The sequence below is a fragment of the Geotrypetes seraphini genome, chromosome 6 (genome assembly GCF_902459505.1).
Source record: "Geotrypetes seraphini chromosome 6, aGeoSer1.1, whole genome shotgun sequence".
Taxonomy (NCBI): domain Eukaryota; kingdom Metazoa; phylum Chordata; class Amphibia; order Gymnophiona; family Dermophiidae; genus Geotrypetes; species Geotrypetes seraphini.
The window spans coordinates 7,215,060-7,235,307 of record NC_047089.1 but is presented as its reverse complement, the minus strand read 5'-3'; the positions used below and the strand labels follow the sequence as shown (position 1 = coordinate 7,235,307).

Genomic DNA, 20,248 nt, shown 5'->3' with positions numbered 1-20,248 from the left:
GAAGGCATCAGGCACAATTGCAATGGAGAGGGAAAGGTTGAGGATATAACAGATAGAGTGGATGATAATAAGAGAGAATCTGGACTAGTTAGAGATAGACAGATGCTGGATCGTAGGGGCTGGGAGGATTCATGGAGAGATGGCAGATCCCTAAGAGGAGAGAGGGAGTGATGGAGAGGAGTCAGGCCTGTGCCTAGGGGTAGGAATGGGAGAGATGGAGAAGTCGCAGTGAGAAGAAAGATGCTAAACTTGGGGGAGAGAGAGTGAGAGACTTTGCTTTAGAAGTGGAGAGAGATCTTAGACCTGAGGAGGAGAGACCTGGAGCACAAGAGAAAGAGTTGGGGGAAATCCACTGCTTATTCCTAGGATAAGCAGTATACAATCTGGGGTCTTACCAGGTACTTGGGACCTGGGTTGGCCACTGTTGGAAACAGAATACTGGTCACAGCAGAAAAGAATGTAATTTAATCAGGAAATTGTAATGCATGTAGTTACAGGGCAGACTGGATGGACCGTTCAGGTCTTTATCTGCCGTCATTTACTATGTTACTATGTTAGGTCGATCTGTTGATCAACGTATTTCATAGCACTTGATCCTATCATTCTCAACTCTCAATGACACAAAACACAAAACATATCACAGCAAATCTTTCAATTAACAAAAGTGTGGAATTCACAGCCACCATATATACATGATTTCACAAAAAACTAAAAACATGTTTTTTTAAGAATTCTCTATAAAGGGCTTAAAGAAACACAGGCTAATAGCACAGGATACTCAGAATAAAGACAATGTGAACAATCAGCCACAATCATTGTTCGTTTTGTGGGTCCCCTTTAGGAATACAGCCAATGCGCCCTCCTGACGAAGCGGTTTCCACACGAAACTCGAGTAGAGGGTTAGGAGGCATGGATATACCTGCTGGGTGACTCGAATGGGGTACATTGCAAGCGCAGGAAGCTGAACAATGGCACCGTCCTTCATAAGAGCTCAGCAAATAAGATAAGTCGACGTAAAAAAAATGTTTACGTACTTTCTAGTTTTGATTAATGAAAGCTTTGAGAGACGGTGCCGGGGACCTTTAGCAGTGCAGTGACAACCTGCGTTTGGTTTTCTATTAAGCACCAAGGGTGGTGAGCTGAGCACTACGGTACACTTTGGGAGTATGTTTAAACATTGATATTTTTTTATTTTTTTATTTACGTCAAGCCCTGTGGAGAAATTCATACTGTAGTAATATAACATATTGTCTCTAACTTCCCGTGTTGAAAGTGGTCAGATCACGGGCAGGATCGCACTCTGGATTTTCCCGTCACACTCCACAAAGGTACGCAATCTTTTGTTGCGCCTCAGAACTGAAATATCATCGGTTATGTGCGCTAGCACAAGTTACTAAGTTGTTGCGGAGGTGGGGGGGAGGGGGAGTCTGCATTATTGGGGCCCGACTGGAATGAAGGAGAAGGAGGGGGCGATCTCTGCTCCATCCTTCTGTCATCCCAAGATACCTTTCACATTGCTGTCTTGTAATTTGCAGTTCCCAGCAAAACAGGTTTCTTGCTTTCACCCAGCTCTTACCTGAGTTCCTGTTCTGGAGCAAGAATTCCATCTGCAGCCTCTGCCCTGCGTCCTCGGCCAGCGTGATGGGGCTTGGGTGTGCGGGGTCCCCCGAGAAGCAGCCCACCTCTGCCCCGCAGAAGACCAGGGACTGCGTCTCAGCCAAGTCGCTGGTGGTCACAGCAGCGCATAGAGCCTGTGGCAGAATGGAAGAGTGAAGGGCGCATGTGGTCAGGAGGAATATAATGCAAGGAGCACAAAATAAGACAGATGAAGAATGGGGGCAAGACAAGAGAACTCCCCTCTCACAGCCCAACAAGGAGCGAACCAGCTCCAGGATCCTCAGTGCAAGGAGATGTAAAGACAAGAGGGTGAAGCGTGACTGCAGACTCCGGGAGCTCCACACCCAGATGGAAAACGGCAGAGGGCTAAAAGGGAACTGGAAAGGTTTATTTTCCTCTTTCCCCTGAAGGAGCCCTGGCTGATGTCATGGGGTGGGGTGAGGCTTCTTGGAGCAGAGCTAAGAAGCCAGATTCCTGCAGGTCCCCTGACTATTACGAACAGCACAAGCCAAGGAAAAGGAGGAGGAGCAGACTTCTCCCGAACAAAAACAAACCGAGGTCTGAGCTGCTGGCCAGCCTCCCAGGTAGAAGGAAGTCGTGTGCTTGCAAGGACAGGTAGAGCGCAACTCCCACCCCCACCCGCCATTAGCAGGCATGTGGATACCAGGTCAAGACAAGCCTGCCTGAGAGACAGCTGATTTTTGTGGTACCACCTTTAAATCATGTACACTTCTCCCTCCGTATTCGCGGTGGATGCGTTCCGGATGTAGGCGCGAATACGGAAAAACCACAAATAACTTTTCAATATGTTGTTCACGGTTTTAGGGATCTGCCACCATTTTTACTAAAGAAACCGCGAATAGCCAGCGATTTCAGGGCAGGCGAGCAATTTGTCAGAAGAACTCTCGCTACCACCCTCTCCTCCAGCTCTTGAAAGCCAAGTGGGTCGGACATTTGCATCCTCGAAACCCCCAGCCCGCTGCTACTGAATTGGTACCGGTATAACACTGGGGAGGGAGGGTGAAACCCCGCAGCTGCTCGCCAGAAAACGGGGGTGGGGGGAGGGGAAAGCGAGACTGAGACGCGGACAATATCGGGCTGAACTGACTTATGCAAATCCTGCAGGAGCATCAGCACCGCAGCCGCCAGCATATGGGCACGTGGGGGGGAGAGGGAAGTTGGCACTCTTTTGCTGCTCTTGTTCTTCTTTTTGTTGTTGGGCTATATGGCAAATAAAAGTGGTAAGAGAGGGTGCGAGAGAGGGGAGGGAGGAGGGGGTAAAAAAACAACCACCAACCAATACAAAATAAACCCCAAACCAATTAGTAAGCGAGAAAGAGGCAGCTAAAGTGCAACCCATCGCCACTGGCTCCCGCCCTATTCAGCCGGACTTCACGACTGACAGACATTATCACCAATAGGTATTGAGAGAGGCATGAATGGCGTTCCCCTAGAGCGAATAGAAATTTAGAGGGGGCAGGCAAGCAACCAGCGATTTCAGGGTACTGTACAGAACACTAAACGGAAAAAAATTTGACTGATGATGTTTTTGGGGTGGCGGAGACAGCGGTCAAAAAGTCGCGAATAATCGAAACCACAGATACGGAAACCGCGAATACGGAGGGAGAAGTGTACCTGTATAGGAGCTGCCAGGAGAGCCCAACAAAGCAAGTCTGAAGCATTCAGTCCTGCAATAAGCTATTGTTACAGGACACAGTACATCAACAGAACGGCACAGAGCATGGACACAGGTCAGCAGTTGCAAGGTAAGGAGGATGACACAGTCATAAAACAGTACAACAGAGTGTAGGACACTTCCAGATGGAATGCTACAGCCACAGCGCAGGCACAGTCCAGAATAACAGAGCGTAAAACACAGCACAGTCATAGCATGCAGGCAGTCCAGTGCAGGCAGAGCACAGTAATCACAGTGCATGGTGGAGCACAACATTTGAAGTAAAGCAGTGCACGCCCACAGTGTGCGAGAGCGGGTGGTGCAGTGATTGGAGCTACAACCTTGGCACCCTGAGGTTGTAGGTTCAAACCCCACACTGCTCTTTGCGACCCTGAGCAAGTCACGTAATCCCCATTGCTCCAGGTACATTAGTCATAGTACAGAAGACCCAGGACATAAGAGCATGTGATTAGCTGTACTGGGTCAGACCAGTGATCCATCTAGCCCAGTCTCCTGTTTCCACAGTGGCCAATCTAGGTCACAAGGACATGGCAAAAACCCAAATAGTAGCAGCATTCCATGCTATGTTCTCAACAGCAGACTATGGACTTTTCCTCCAGGAACTTATCCAAACATTTCTTAAAGCCAACTACGCTATCCACTCTTACCACATCCTCTGGCAACGTGTTCCAGAGCTTAACTATTCTCTTAGTGAAAAAAATTTCCTCCTATTAGTTTTTAAAATTATTTCCCTGTAACTTCATAGAGTGTCCCCTAGTCTTTGTAAATTTTGACGGAGTGACCCGTTCTACTCCACTCAGGATTTTGTAGACTTCAATGCTATCTCCCCTCAGCCGTCTCTTCTCCAGGCTGAAGAGCCCTAACCGTTTTAGTCTTTCCTCATACGAGAGGAGTTCCATCCCCTTTACCATCTTGGTCGCTCTTCTTTGAACCTTTTCTAGCACCACAATATCTTTCTTGAGATAAGGAGACCAGAATTGAACGCAATACTCCAGATGAGGTCGTACCATGGAGTGATACAGAGGCATTATAATATCTTTAGTCTTGTTAACCATCCCTTTTTTAATCATTTCTAACATCTTGTTTGCTTTTTTGGCTGCCGCCCCACATTGGGCGGAAGGTTTCATCGTATTGTCTACAATAACAGCCAGAGTGCTGCAAAATACATGAAAGGGTGCCCTGCACTCACAGCTCAGTGTGTCCGCAGATGGCTCATTTTATGCTGAATTTTTTAGCATTAACTTAAGAGGACGGCACTGGAGGAGAAAATCAAGAAACAAGGAATCCGTGCTGCAATAAAGGATCGATAACCCAAAGGAGCGCACGCTGCACTGATAACACTGCAAAGACATGGTGTACCCCCAAATGACCGTTTTCAGTTCCTCCCATGAACAAAGGGTTTATCTTTCGTGCCCTGATCAGTAACCCTCTTCTGACTGACGACTGGGCAGGTCTCACAGCATTCCTGGCTCACTACAGAAGAGCAAAAATGTTATCTAATCGTTTGCACAGCTGTCGTTCTTCAGGGTCACTGCTGGGGACCTCGTAACCTCTTTTTAAAAGCTAGGGGAGATGGGAAGCAGGAGGGGAGCCTTACAAAGAATTGGGGAAAAGTTGGGTCTCTCGGCCTGCTACAGTTTTGGAAAATCTCTTTGGGAGTAGAGGATGGACCTTCTGGATCCCAGCTATATTTTGGTTTTATCCTGGGAGGTGAGAAAGGGAGGTCACAGTTTCTTTTTTATTCGTAAAAGTTTGGCATGACCTTCCTTCTATAATTAGAGTTCTTTCTCATCTACCCACTTTTCGTAAAGTCCTGAAGACATTTGTATTTCAGAAATGTACTAGTGATCCTTCATTTTCAAATAATCAATCATAAAACATAAAATTTTGGCCTAAAAGATATAGTTTCTGTTCTAATCTCCTGTATAATTTTATTAATATTTTGTTAACCAAGTCGAGCCCTCCTGTTGGGATGAATCGGTGTAAAAAATCAAAGATTAGATTAGTGTTCCCTGTTATTTTTTTTAAGTTCAATTTCTTTATTCAGTTTTCCAAAAGTATAAGTTACAAATTTTAACCATACTAGCATACAAACATAAGAGAAAAATGTTTGCAAACCATAGTTCCCAATAAGGTAAGTACTATCATAAAAATAATACCAAAAGCACATTGAACTGCAAAGATCTGAGTAGGTGCTTTAAACCCACAGGTTAAAACCATGGGCTCGCACTGCTGGGGAAGGCCAGGGCAGAAGCAGGGTAGCGCTCGGGGCAGAGAGCGCAGGAGAGTCGCGGCAGAAGCAGGGCAGCGCTCGGGGCACAGAGCAGGAGAGTCAGGGGCAGAAAGCTGGAAAGTCGGGGCAGAGAGAGCAGGAGAGTCGCGGCAGAAGCAGGGCGGCACTTGGGGCAGAGAGGACAGGAGAAGAGAGCTGTAAATTCGGGGCAGAGAGCAGGAGATGCAGTCGGAAAGCAGTGAACGATTGGTCCCCAGCAGTCACTTATTATTATTATTATTATTGTTTGCTGATCGGCCAGCCCAATCGGTGTTGCAGTTTTTGGTTAGTGAATCGCTGCCTGCCTACATTTGAATGTCGTTCCCCCTCATTTGCATGCGCGGATCGGAGGATAATCGGGACAGAGGTTAGTGAATCGGGTCGGAGGTAAATCAGGTTGCAAACTGATCGGTGCAAGATCGGTTTGCTTAGTGAATCTAGCCCCTTGTGCCTGAAGTGGGGACTAGGTAATGAAAGCGGTTGTCTGGTCTTTGCAGGAAACTGACTGAGCGGCAATCTTTCTTTTAATGAGGTTGAGCAGGGGAGAGTACGCAAAGCAATTAGGCCGATAGTCTAGGAGGCTAAGTAAACACTGAAACCACCTCCGCAATTATATTGAGCAAATAAATTATACAGGCTGATAACAGTATAACATAACTAATCAAACATCAAAGCAGGGAGAGAAATACTTAGGTTTTCAGCAATATAAATTATGTATAGAAGAAATAGTTTAGACAATTGAGGCGGTCACCATTGTTGTAGACTAAATAAACATCAAAGCGGGAAGATATGTTGTGACAGAAGGAGCTTGTCTTCCTTCTCAACATTTACATCACATGATGAACAGGATTTTAGGAATGGGCTAGCTGTTTTGGATGCTAACATTGCTAGATTACAAAGGACGTTGCAGACTGGCTTCCTGAATAAATGAAAGATATCATTAACATAAAAAAAAAAGAAGTATTAGGCATTAGAGGATAAGTGAAAGAAAATAAAACGAGAATTATATACAGCTGACAGGGCTCCAGATAAAACAAATGGCGTTATAAAAGGAGATCGTACACTGCAATATTGAAATAAAAAGAGGAAATAAACAGTAATCTACTTAACAGAACCAGCGAACGTCAACTCTTAATAAAGAACACAGAAGTAAAAGTTTTATTAATAGTTTTGCTTCGTTAGTGTAAAGATAGGGGAATCTATCTTCAGCGAAGACAAAGATGGCAGGCGCTGCAGGAGGAAAACAGCACAAACTTGCACGTGGAGAGAAGGCCAGTCAGTGATGGCAGAGATGATGTTGTGTCTTGTGTCTCAAACCCGATCGATAGGGGTAGGCTGGTGTAGCTCCAAGAATTCTTCCACCTTCAGAGGGTCCACATAGTCCTTGGTGACATTTTGATAGGTGATATGTGAAGTCGGGAAGGATAAAAAATGCCAAAGCAGGTTCCCATCTCTACCATCAGATTTTAGTGGAGCACTAGCTTTTGCTTTCTGAGATTCAGCACTTTTGGTAGCCAATGTTCCATGAATTTCACATCGGGTCCTTCCTGTCCTTCATGAATTCCAAGAATTCGCAAGTTGCTCCTTCTGGCACGGTTATCTGTGTCTTCAAATTCTTGTTCAAGGAAGTTTATTTGTTTTTGAAGTTGCTTGACATTTTTGTTCATTACCTCAGATTTCATTTCCAAATCTATGATTGTTGTATCGATAGATTTGTGAAGTCTTCTCTTAATTTGGCAATATCAGCTTTTATATCCTGAACGAGTTCTTTCATCTCCCTCAGCTCCTCGAGGATTTCAGAGCTGGCGCCATTTTCAGTAGTTAGTAGAGGAGTTTTTGAAGGGGATCTTGGCTCAGGCTTGTGTCGCTTACTTATTTTGGCAGAAGCCATTTCATCCGTTGAAAAATAGATGATATCAGAGCTGAGCAGTAGTACTTTCTGACAGTTGAAATTGAAGAACAGCAAGGTTGGAAGATTTTCTCTATTTATTGATTAATCGCTGCTGCTGCCATTCACTTCGGGCTCTCTAGCGCCCCTCCCCCCCCCCCCCCCATCCTCCGATCTGATTTTTTGGCCGATTCAAAAAGAGCTATTGATGCACTAAAAAGTTTGCATGCAAATGATTCACATGGAGGTTCATCATAATCTCTGTCTCTCCCGTCCGATTGATTGCTGTGAGAGCGACTCTCACACACATGCAGAGCCGGCAGAGGAAGACTGAACAGCTGAGAGGCAGCGGAAGCACCGAAAGCAAACTCCTGACACTCAACTGTTCGGACAGGAAACCTTTTTTTTAATGAGCACAGATGCTGTGCGTGTTACACACACACACACACACAATATCTGTCCCATTAAAAAATGTCCCTCCCCCCACTGGTGACAGCCCTCCCCAATGATCCCCAATGAATGCAGTACCTGGAATCCCCCACGTGCTAGCAAAAATTGGCAGGAAGGATGCCCATTGCCACCTACCATGCTGCCTCCTCTCCCGCCCAAGAAAAAAAAATGGCAGGAAGTATGCCTACTTCCTCCTGCCATGCCGATATCCCCCCTCCCCAATGTGATAGCAAAATAACAGGATGCCCACTCCCTCCTGCCACCAAAGGCCCACCCCTGTGCCAGGCGACCCTCCCCAAACATCCCCTCCCCTCCTCCCCCCAAAAAAGGCAAGAGGGATATCCACTCCCCCTGCCACCAGAGGACCCCCCCAACCCCCCCCCTTTTGGACCTTTCAAGGAAGTTGGGAGCAGGAGGGACGCTCCATCACTCCTCCTCCGAGGGAGTTGTTAGTGTGTTTTTAGCGAAGATGCACAGGGAGGGGCCCAAGGCTCAAATGAAAAGTTTGGAATAACTTGTAAGTTTCATGGATCCACGTCATTCTCTTGTTTGGGTGAAAACTTTTCAGCGGCCCCTTGTATAATCAACAGAACTTTATATTGCACCCTATAGATCACAGATAGCCAATGAAATGGTTTTAATACGGGTGACATATGGGTGAATTTTGACAAAACAGCAACTACCCTTGCTGATGCATTCTGGACAACCTGCAATGCCCTTGGTCGATATCCCTAGGTACAGAGCATTGCAGTAGCCCAGTTTTGCCACAATCGTCCTCTTTACCACACTGCAAAAATTATACAAAGGCAGCTTAGGTTTCAACTTATGCAAAAAAGAGGAAGGTGAGAAAAACAAGACTGAATCTCATTCACAATCTGGCCCCTCGTGCTAAGCTTCGAGTTAATCACCACCCGTTACAACTTCTTCTCGTTTCCTACAGAAAGAAATGCATAATTCACCAAAAAATAATCAGGCCAGTTTCTTCCATGGACCTCCCAATGATTGTAACTTCTGGGTTTTTTTTAGAAATTTAAAGCAAGTCCATTTTCAAACATCCACTCACTGAGCCTATTTCAAGCAGCCAAGCAACGGTGCTCGTGTAGCTGACAATTGTGAGAGACTTGGCACATTTCCATACGCAACTTACTGGCTGGCATAAGCGCTCCTGCCTCAGCACCTACTCATATATACCCAGGTACGCTAGTATTTTATAAAGGAAAGTAGACCCTTCCTTCCCTATATAGACTATGTACCAGTCACTCTGCTGGGAGCATCTCCTCGCCAGTCACTGTGGTGGCAGAGCTGCTGTGGGCAGATAGAAAAGGAGCATTGGATCATTTTTCTTCCTTAATACCTGAATTTTCTATCCAGTCTCCTCTGTTTTCCCCTTTCCAGCAATGATCAAAGAAGAAACGAGGCTGTGTGTGTACATGGAGAGCACACCAGATATACAATACAGAGAAACATGATGGCTGATAAAGGCCAAATAGTCATGGCATACCAGTGAACACGCCTACACACTGCTAAATTATACATCACACCAGTCCAATACAATCCAGTGCTCCCAACAGACACCTGGAAGATGTTAATGAATTTCCAGTAGCAGCAACACATGAGCAACAAAACCGGTGTCAGGTCAAAAGTGCGCCGGGACAAAGGCGCGCGCAGACAATTGAGCGCAGTGCGGAGGCGCGCGCCACAGAAAATTACTGTTTTTATGGCTCCGACGGGGGGCGTGGAGGGGGCGTGGGGGGGAACCCCCCCCCACTTTACTTAATAGAGATTGCGCCGCGTTGTGGGGGGTTGTAACCCCCCACATTTTACTGAAAACTTCACTTTTTCCCTGTTTTTAGGGAAAAAGTTAAGTTTACAGTAAAATGTGGAGGGTTACAACCCCCCAAACCCCCCCCAACACCGGCGCGATCTCTATTAAGTAAACTGGGGGAGCTCCCCAACAAAAACCCCCGTCGGAGCCCCTAAAAACTGTAATTTTCTTCGGCGCGCGCCTCCGTCTTGCGCTCAGTTGTCGGCGCGCGCCTTTGTCTTTCGCGGGGTGGCCTATGAACCACAAAACCGGAAGGGCGGGACCCACCTTGTTGAGCTCCTCTTGGTTCCCAAACAGTGGGTGGTAGCGTCGGTATTTCCCTTCTTTGTACTTGGCTGTGATGAATTGCCTCCTTTCTTGGCTCGTACTCGTGGCATTGATGGCCTCGCTCGGGGGCACATTCGCTGCCCAGAACTGGTTCCCAACCGCGTTGCCAAAGCGCTGGAAGAGCTGAGAGTAATAAAAAAAAAAAAAAAAGCCATAGTCACGTGATCAAAGATCTTGAAGTCAACAATAGCCTTCGCAAAGACCAATCAATCTTTTTCAAAACTCCCAATCAGTGATGGCCAACATCTGATCAATTTCTCATCCTGGTCAAATTATCCAACAGTCTTGCATGAAGACGGGATTTCAAGAACCCTCATCGCCCTTATAATAATACAGGTCTCCCCTAAAATAAAATTAAAAAATAGCTTCTTGTTAAGGTCCAAAACTACTTTGGTTGTACCACAGAAAGATGGGATGTCAAAAATCTAATAAACACCCAAATACTGTCACTCTAGGTCAGGGGTGTCCAGTGTCAGTCCTCGAGGGCCGCAATCCAGTCGGGTTTTCAGGATTTCCCCAATGAATATGCATGAGATCTATTAGCATACAATGAAAGCAGTGCATGCAAATAGACCTCATGTATATTCATTGAGGAAATCCTGAAAATCCGACTGGACTGCGGCCCTCGAGGACCGACATTGGACACCCCTGCTCTAGGTGAACGCCTCATCCAGGCGAAATGCCCTTTTTAATCCCCATGCCACTCAATCACAGTTATTGTAAAGCAAATTGTGAAACCTTTCACTGGACCAAGAAACACGAGATCAAAGTATACATTGCCCCATCTTCCCATGCGGATAGAGAAAGAATCCGGCTGTGGGGTTCAAATCCCACACGTCTCCTTGTGATCCTGAACAAGTCACTTAATCCCCCATTGGTCCAGGTCCATTAGATAGAGTGTGAGCCCACCGGGACAGATAGGGAAAAATGCTTGAGGACCTGAATGTAAACCATAAGTGCTATATAATAAATAAAATTAGAGAATGACACAGGGACAAATTTTTCCCCATCCCGTCCCCACAAGTGTTGTCCCTATTCCTGTCCCTGCCCCATTCCTGTAAGCTCATAGAAATAGAAACATAGAAACATAGAAATAGACGGCAGATAAGGGCCGTGGCCCATCAAGTCTGCCCACCCCAGTGACCCTCCCTATCTATCTTTGCGGATAGATCCCACATGTCTGTCCCATCTGGCCTTAAAATCCGGCACACTGCTGGCCTCAATAACCTGAAGTGGAAGACTATTCCAGCGATCAACCACCCTTTCAGTGAAGAAGAACTTCCTAGTGTCACTGTGCAGTTTCCCGCCCCTGATTTTCCACGAATGCCCCCTTGTTGCCGCGGGACCCTTGAAGAAGAAGATGTCTTCTTCCACTTTGATGCAGCCCGTGAGATATTTGAATGTCTCAATCATATCTCCCCTCTCTCGACATTCCTCTGCCTTAACCGCAAGAGCCTTGAACACTTATGATTTTAAAGTGTTTGAGGCTTGTGCAGATGAGGGTGGAGCTTAGGCATTGGTGGAATGAGGCATTATGACATCACAATCTGAGCTCTAGAATGTCGCTACTTAGGATTTTAAAGCGTTTGAGGCTTGTGCAGATGAGGGTGGAGCTTAGGCATTGGTAGAATGAGGCATTATGACATCACAATTGGAGCTCTAGAATGTCAATACTTAGGATATGAAAGCGTTTGAGGCTTGTACAGACGATGATGGAGCTTGCGGGAATGGGGCAGGGACAGGAAAAGAACTCTCACGGACGGGACGGGAAAATGAGTTCCCGGGGGGCATGAGGAAAAATTTCTCCCTGTGTCATTCTCTAATATGTAGCCTCCCTCCACAGTATTCTGAGATTTCTCCTTATTATAACAGTTCTGCCCCGTACTTCCATAAGTATAACTTTTCCCATGATGTGGCATGGGCTTCCTCTACAACATATCATATCTGCAGTGGCATAGTAAGGGTTGAGGTGGGTGGGGTGCGTGCCCCTACCTCTCTGCTCGCAGCCTGCTCTCTACCCCTTTGCGGACGAATCAGGGGAGAGATGGCTCCCGATCCAATCTGAAGGCTTACAGCAGTTCGGATTTAACAGAGCACCCTCCAGAAGCAGACAATCAATAAGGAAAAGTCTGCGATCTCCCGCCGAAGGAACGCTCTCGGAGTGAATCCGTAGCACTTGGGTAATACCCGCGGCACCGAAGAAAACAAAAAGACTAGAAATTGAGAAATAAAATCACGAGCAGAAGAAAGCAAGGCTGCAGAAAAATCTGAGCTTCAAGGGGAGTGTCCGCACAGGTGACCTCGCAGAGGGGGGGGGGTCAGTTTTATTTCTAAGTTCCACAACCAAGGCTGGAAAAATGCACAAGAAATTAGGGTTACTGCTCGGGCCAGGAACGGGGGAAGGGAAGGGATGCGCGCACGGGAGGAGGAGATGGGGGTGAGGAAGGAAAAGACGGTGGGGGAGGGGCGCCTCTCACCCTCGCTACACCACTGTGTATCTGCATCCTCTCTTGCAAAAGCGTGGCCTTCCGCCCCAATGTTTTATAACCCTCTCCTATCCGATGTAACTTTCTCCATGATGTCTACATGGGCCTCTTAACTTGTAAATCGCCTGGAACCTCTTCTGGAGAAGTGCGATATCCTGATTCGATTACATTTGATAAACTATCCATGTTCTACAGGTTTCCAGTCTCAGCCAAAAGGTCAACGAGAGACCACCCTCAGCTCGCCTGCCTCCCTGCTTCTTTTCTTGATTATGCCGACGATTCCCCTTCTCCGGATTGGGTTTTCTACAGTAAGGTCCAGATTCACTAAGGTTTAGCGACGATCGCTGCTAACCGACCCAGTTCACAAAACGGCTCACCGCAAGATTTCCCCTCGAACGCCCATGTAAATTTGTAAAACCCCAAGCAAAATGGCCAAGCGACTGATTCACTTACATTTACTTGACTATTTTGCATCAGGTTTTACGATCTTAAAACCAACTGCTGTAGATCTGTCGGTAACTGTGTTACCAACAGGTCTGCCTGGGGGGGGTGTTTCGGTTTTTTTTAATGGCACAGATATTTTGCATGTATTACACATGCAAAATATCTGCCCAATAAAGAATAGGAAAAATAAAGCCTTCCGACAGCGCCCCCTTCCCACCCTGAACCCCAAAAAATGGCAGGAGGGATGCCCACTCCCTCATGCCATCGCCCCCCCTTGCGCCGAAGAGGGAGGAGCCTGAGGTGCCTGAGCCAATCAAGGTCTTAGGCCCATCTCCGTGCATCACCTGATGCACCAGAGAGGGGTCTAAATCCTGCACTGCTGACAGCGGACGGCGGAAGAGCATGAGGGACTGAATACCCCTCCTGCTCCCAATTTAAAGGTATGGGGCGGCGGGAAGGGGGTCGATGGCAGAAGGGAGTGGGCATCCCTCCTGCCATACTTAGGTTCTTCAGTGCAGGGGGGGGTCTTTTCTCAATTATCTCTATTGATTTCTCACTTGAGTTTTGGGGCTCAGCTCTGTCTTGGTTATTTTCTTCTCTCTCCCATCGCACTTTCAGTGTATTACATCACATAAATATTTATGAATCACCCCAATAGGAGTTCAATACAATTTCCAAATTAATAAGGAATTACAAACTTGCATTAAAATGAAAACATATACACTTAGTCCAGCGAGTTTCCAGTTTTTTTCGTGTTGTAGGAAAAATAGCTTAGAAAAAACTAGAAACTCGCTGGACTAAGTGTATATGTTTTCATTTTAATGCAAGTTTGTAATTCCTCATACACTCCTCCTTTTACAAATCCGTGGATGCGGATTTTAGCGCAGGCTGGCGTGCCGAATGTTCCGCGCTGCTCCCGACGCTCACAGGAACTCTGTGAGTGTCGGAAGCAGCGCAGAGCATTCAGCACGCCAGCCTGCGCTAAAAAAACGCTTCCACGGTTTGGTAAAAGGGGGAGGGGGACAGTGTTAAAAGCCCACCCAAAACACACAGTGGCATAGATGACTCTCAAGACGTCCAGAAAGAAAGTTTCAAAAATCGGCACTTGGACATTTTGGTGAGAAAAACATCCAAGAGCCGATTTGGGCCATTTTAGAATTTTGGAAATGCTCCAATTGGTACCAAAATGTCTATATAAAACAGCTGAAAACAGGTACCTTCCTGCCCAACTAACCTAGGCAGCCTGTTATAAAGCTACCCTCTTTAAGCCTGGTAACCAATTAGCACGCGAGGACTGAGATCTCTTAGTACAGATCAGATGGTTCCAATGGCGCCCCACCACACCCTCATCTCCATCCCCCGCTCATTCCGCACCCCCCCGCCTCCATAATCTTCACCAGTGCGAGCAGCTTCTCCAGCCTGCTACCCACACTGGCATTGACTTTCCCTCTGAGGTCACTTGGATCAGAGGGGTTTGGCCTAGAGGTCTGCACGGGAACGGGGATCCCGCGGGTTCCCCCCTGGCTCACGGGACTCCCACGGGGACGCTCCCTGGCCCACGGGACTCCCACGGGGACGCCCCCTGGCCCACGGGACTCCCACGGGGATGAAAACAGCCTACCTAAATTCTGGCGATGCAGGCATGCAGCTTACAAGTCCGGCGTCGCGGCGGGAAATAGCCATGCTGAGCAGTGAGCTCAGCACGTACACAGATGAAAGCCTTGCTTGCTGATTGGTCCGGTGGCCCTGCCCCGCCGTGCCGCCGGACCAATCAGCAAGCAAGGCTTTCATCTGTGTACGTGCTGAGCTCACTGCTCAGCATGGCTATTTCCCGCCGCGACGCCGGACTTGTAAGCTGCATGCCTGCATCGCCAGAATTTAGGTAGGCTGTTTTCATCCCCGTGGGAGTCTCTCTCGTGCGCTATGGCTCTAGTCTAAGTCTTCTTACTCTGGGGCACCAGACCTCCCTCATACAAAGGCCGGGAATGCAGAGTTGGTTCCATTCTCGGTAGGGGATGCCTTGGTAGGCTCACTGCTCAGCCACTGGGAACCCAGATTCAGTCCTGTTCTGGGTGGAGGACACTTGTGGGGTGGGGTGGGGTGGGGAGGGGGGCTAGTTTGCGCCATCGTTCAGGCTCACCACTCTGCCTCTGCTGGCAAAAGCACAGTCAGTCCCAATCTAGGGGGAGAAAACCTAGCAGGGACCAGGCTGCACCACAATACTGGCTTCTAGAAAGCACAATGGACTGGGGGGGGGGGGGGGTCTAGCACCATTTGGACCCATGTAAACTTGCACGGCCATTCAGATGCTGACCTGAGGTCCCTTTCCATCCAGCATCTGCCCCTCCTCCTCTTTCCATCCTGCATCTGCCCCTCGGTCTGCTGCTTCTGCCCAGCATCTGATCTGTCTCCTCTCTTCCTCCTTTCTGCCCCCTCTGTCATCCCATCCATCATCCACCCTTCTTTCTCCCCCTTCCATCCAGCATCTGCCCATCTTTCCCCCCCTTTCAGCCCAGCATCTGCTTCATTTCTCTTTCTCCCCCTTCTATTCAGTGTCTGCTCCATCTTTCTCTTTCCTCCCTTCCATCCGTATCCTCCCCTTCTCCTCCTTTCCATTCAATGTCTTCCTCCCCTCTCCTTTTCTTTACATCCATCATCTGTCTTTTTCTCTCTCCCAGGCATTCTAGCTTGTCTTATCTTTCCCCTTTCATCCAGTGTGTCTGATCCCTTCCCATTTCTATCTACAGTCTGTCTCCTCTCACCTCCTACATCCAGTATCTACCCCCTCCCACCTGACACCTCAGCCACCGCCAGACTGATGCAAAGCCTTCCCTCCGATGTCAGCTCTGACTTCGGGGGAAGACTTCTGGGTCGGCTACATATGGCTTGCTGCAGGCTGCCTCCAACCCCTGCTGTTATCTGGACTCGAATGAAGTGGTAGAAGGGAGTGCATTTTTGGACACAGAAGTCATGAACTGAGGAGAGAGGAAGGGAGGGAAAGAGATGCTGAGGTGGGGGAGGGAATAGAAAGAGAGAATTGGGTGTGGGTGTGTCAATGAGCGGGAAAGAGAGATGGTTGTGTACACACGGCAAATGGAAGAAAGAGGAGAATTTTTGGTCGTAGGGAGGAAGGTACAGAATGTGATAGGGAAGAAAAAGATGAGAGTGAGAAATGTGGCAAGGGAACAATGGGACAGATTGAAAGGGATGCAAGAGGGAGGAATATTGGACAGTGGTGAAGGGAATGGAGGGAGAGATGTGGCATAGTGTTGGAGAGGGGTGATAGAAGGAGAAATATTGGGCATGGGGCTGGTGGGCAGGCACGAAAGATGAGAAAGAGATAAATGCTGGACGATGGTAGGGGGAACCAATGGACAGCAACAGAAGAATTTACAGAAGATGGGAAAGCGGAAAAAAGAAACTGGGACCAACTTTATGGAAAAATAAGTCTCCAGACAACAAAGGTAAAAAACGGAATTTATTGACTAAAATATGTTAGCTTTGGGAAATGTATATGGCAGATGTCTTTGTTTTGTGTTCAAAAGAAAAGGAAATGCATTTCTGGTTTTATTTCTACAGTGTTGAAGTACTTGTTGACCCTTGCTGTGACTGGTGGGGATCCCCAAGCACCGCCAGCAGAGGACCTCCTCTAGAGATGGCCAGAACTCCCCTCCACCAAGCGCAGCAGTCGCTGGCAGCATCCATGAGCTTGGCAAAAGGGACCCCCGGCCAACTGCAAAGGAAGTCCTCAGCTGACAGTTTGTGGGTTCTCATCAGCTGAGTATTTATATTTTATATTTACATTAGAGGTTCTGGTAGAAACCCATTTACAAAGTATGTATTCTTCCCAATTAATATTTCAAATTAATAAAGTCTCTTTGCTTATTTGTAAATGGGTCTCTACCAGAGCCTTTAATTCAGTAGCATAATTAAATAAAATAACTATTTCTGAAGTTTATAGGGAAGGATGGTGACGGAGGGGATTCCTCGCGGGGACGGGTGGGGACGGAGGGGATTCCTCGCGGGGACGGGTGGGGACGGAGGGATTCCTCACGGGGACGGGTGGGGACGGGTGGGATTTTGGCGGGGACGGGTGGGGACGGGTGGGATTTTTGTCCCCGCGCAACTCTCTAGTTTGGCCTGTGGGAGCGTCCTGCGGGGGCACAGCCTTACTGTGTTTTAACTCCCTTTAGATCCACCTGCTCTCACCAAGGCCGGACAACCGGGTCAGCTGAGTTCAGGGCTCCAAGGTGGTCGGCGGGCCGCTGTCGTGGATTCAGCTCCGGACAAGGCTTCTTGGCGGGCCTAATCCAGGAGGAAGAAAATGGACAAACAAAAAGTTCTTCCATTGACGGCGACAGCTCCGCCTCCTTCTGCATCGCTCACTCTGAACTCTGCTTGCACACGGACGGCAGAGACCGCGATTAAAGCTGCTCATTCCCCTCTCTCCAAGATGGCTAAATGGCCTGCTGCCTGTCTAAGGGGATCTTTTCCATCGAGGGACCTCCTGTGGCCTGTCTGGTCCTCCAGTTCTCCTCGGCATGATGTGTTTGGCCGCTGGGATCCTCCTGCCTCTTCTGCCTGGCCTTTGTCTCAGCCATTGTGTCCTGCTGTTACCTTGCACTGGACTGAGCCCATTTGGACCTTTATTTCACTTTAGTTAATTTTCTAATTTTCTTAAACTTATTTTATTTTTTTTATTATTTATATTTATTTTTTAAGTAACTTTTGTATACAGTAAAACCTTGGATTGCAAGTAACTTGGTTTGCAAGCATTTTGCAAGACAAGCAAAACATTTGATTAAATTTTAACTTGATATACAAGCAATATCTTGCAATTCAAGCACATACAGTATACACACGTGTCACATCATCACAACTGAGCCGATGGTTCTTCTCTCTCTGATGCTCCAGGAGTGAAGTGACTGTTCTAAACGAGCAAGGTCTTGCAATACAAGTACATACAATATACACAGGTCACATCATCATGACTGAGCCGATGGTTCTTCTCTCTCGGACGCTGTGGGAGTATAGTGACTGTTCTAAACGAGCAAAGTCTTGCGATAAGAGTACATACAGTATACACACGTCACATCATCACAACTGAGCCGATGGTTCTTCTCTCTCGGACGCTGCGGGAGTGCAGTGACTGTTCTAAATGAGCGAGATCTTGCGATACGAGTACATACAGTATACACACGTCACATCATCACAACTGAGCCGATGGTTCTTCTCTCTCTGACATTGCAAGAGTGTCGTGACTGTTCTAAACGAGCAAAGTCTTCCAACACGAGTACATACAGTATTTTGTATTAAAGTTTTTGGGTTGTGGAACGAATCGTCAGAATTTCCATTATTTGTTATGGGGATATTCGCTTTGATATACGAGTGTTTTGGATTACAAGCACGGTTTTGGAATGAATTATGCTCGCAAACCAAGGTTTTACTGTCTATTTCTTGTATCTATCTCTATCTGAATATGTTCAATGGAGTTCCTTTCTGTATTTAATTGCTCAGATCAGTAAAATGCGGGAGCGGTAGGTCAAATTCGTAATCAAGATAAACTTCCTGGCCCCGTGACCCGGAAGTGATTTCAGAGGGCGCCAGGCTAGAGTAGTTGCTGAAACTGGTGAAGATTTTAAAGAGGGAGTTGGGGAAGGGAGGGCGTGAGTGTGGCATGGGGGAAGGGGGCAGAGAGGTACCTGCGCCCGCAACCGGGGCAGTCCCCCATCCTTATTATGCCACTGGATGAATCCGTACTCCAGACCAACTGCTTTCCATAGAGAATCTCTGTCTCTTCAAACAGTTCCTAATCCTCTCTTCTTCTCCCCAACCCTCCTATCTCATCCCCCCCCCTCCTCCTCTAGCCTGAGAGAAAACATCTGGAAAGAAGCTGAGAAATGGAAGCCAGACCCACCAAGGAATTTCGCGATGAAGTTTGCCAGCAGCCACACAAATAATCCATGGAGGAGCTGTAAATCTGTCTTTTGCTTTTACATCTGTCCAGCTGTGGCAGCATCTCATTTCCAGGGGTTGCGGTTTCAAAGCTTGTTCACGTGACGAATGGCTTTACATTGATGAGGAGTGGGCTGGCCATCCCCTCCCCCCTCCCATGAGGAGATCAATAGTTAACGAAATTTAAAGAGAGGCAACTTGGTGCCTGACCCATTTCTGTAAGAACTTTCTCGTAACGCTCCAGCAAGCGTACGAGGTGCTAGTCCAGTCTCTCAAAAGGAGGGCCCGATATTTCCCCCTCTTGCTTTAAGACAGGAGGAAGGGAAGACGCTTCTCCGCTGAAATCAACATTTCTCCAAACTGCTCACTACAGCGACTTTAATTTGAGCAGTGACGAATTAAACTTTATGTGTTGGAGGGTGGGGAGGAGTGACGGCAGGCAGATGGGGCTTTTGTGAAGTCCAAGCCTAAAGGGATCTCAAGAAGGATCAGACAGTAGCGAGGGTGAGAGACGCCTGGGATGGCGACGCCCCTCCTCCGCCCTCTTCTCCACATCCCCACACCCACAAGCTCCTTCCCTGACCCCCTCCCGCCACTTCCCTTCCCCCATACCTCTGTAACGCTCCTGGCGCAAGCAGCAACCCCCAAGCACGGGTCCAGGAAGTGACATCAGAGGAAGAGCCAACGCTGGTGCCACAGTGGTTTTCTCGCACCAGGAATGTTTCAGAGGTACGGGAGCAAAGAAGGAGCGGGGGGGGAGGTAGAAAGGAGGTTGGCTACCTGTACCCTCACCAAGACAGCGGCCTTGGGCGGACCACCACCCCACCTCCATACTATGCCACTGCGCTTATACTTACAGCAAGCATTGTCTATATATGTTGTACTGAGCAGAAATTTAGGATCTGAAACAGTCATGCGCTTAACGGTAAATTCTGTACATTATGTGATTACAAGTCAAACTGCATTTTCAGTGGGGGGGGGGCCCAAATTTAGGAAATGCACTGCCGGGCAGTTTGCATTTATGTAATGGGGTTACCATATTTTGAGATGCAAAACCCCGAACATGGCCCCGCCCATTTCTGTCCCGTCACCACCCTGTTCCGCCTCCAACCCCGCCCAGCTCCGCCCCAGAAAGCATCGTCTCTTCTTCCCCAACTTCCAGGCCGTGAGCACGCGCGGTGGTGTGTGACGGCAGCCGCACATGCCCAGAGGCCCTCCGGATGCGGCCGGAGCTCGTCGGGGGCTTTCCAAAACCCAGACAAACTGCCAGGTTTTGGAAAGTCCGTCC

General features: G+C 47.9%; 1 protein-coding gene across 6 annotated transcripts in view; it reads right to left on the bottom strand.

The window, feature by feature from the left end:
- Positions 1–20,248, bottom strand: part of ARAP1 (ArfGAP with RhoGAP domain, ankyrin repeat and PH domain 1) — a 331,554-nt gene that overhangs the window by 118,516 nt on the left and 192,790 nt on the right. For all 6 annotated transcript variants that reach the window (XM_033947923.1, XM_033947925.1, XM_033947924.1 and 3 more), the window contains 2 exons: positions 10,016–10,198; positions 1,577–1,751 (listed from right to left, as the gene is read on the bottom strand). In XM_033947923.1, the coding sequence (XP_033803814.1) occupies positions 1,577–1,751; positions 10,016–10,198 (358 nt within the window). The remainder of the gene's footprint in view (positions 1–1,576; positions 1,752–10,015; positions 10,199–20,248) is intronic.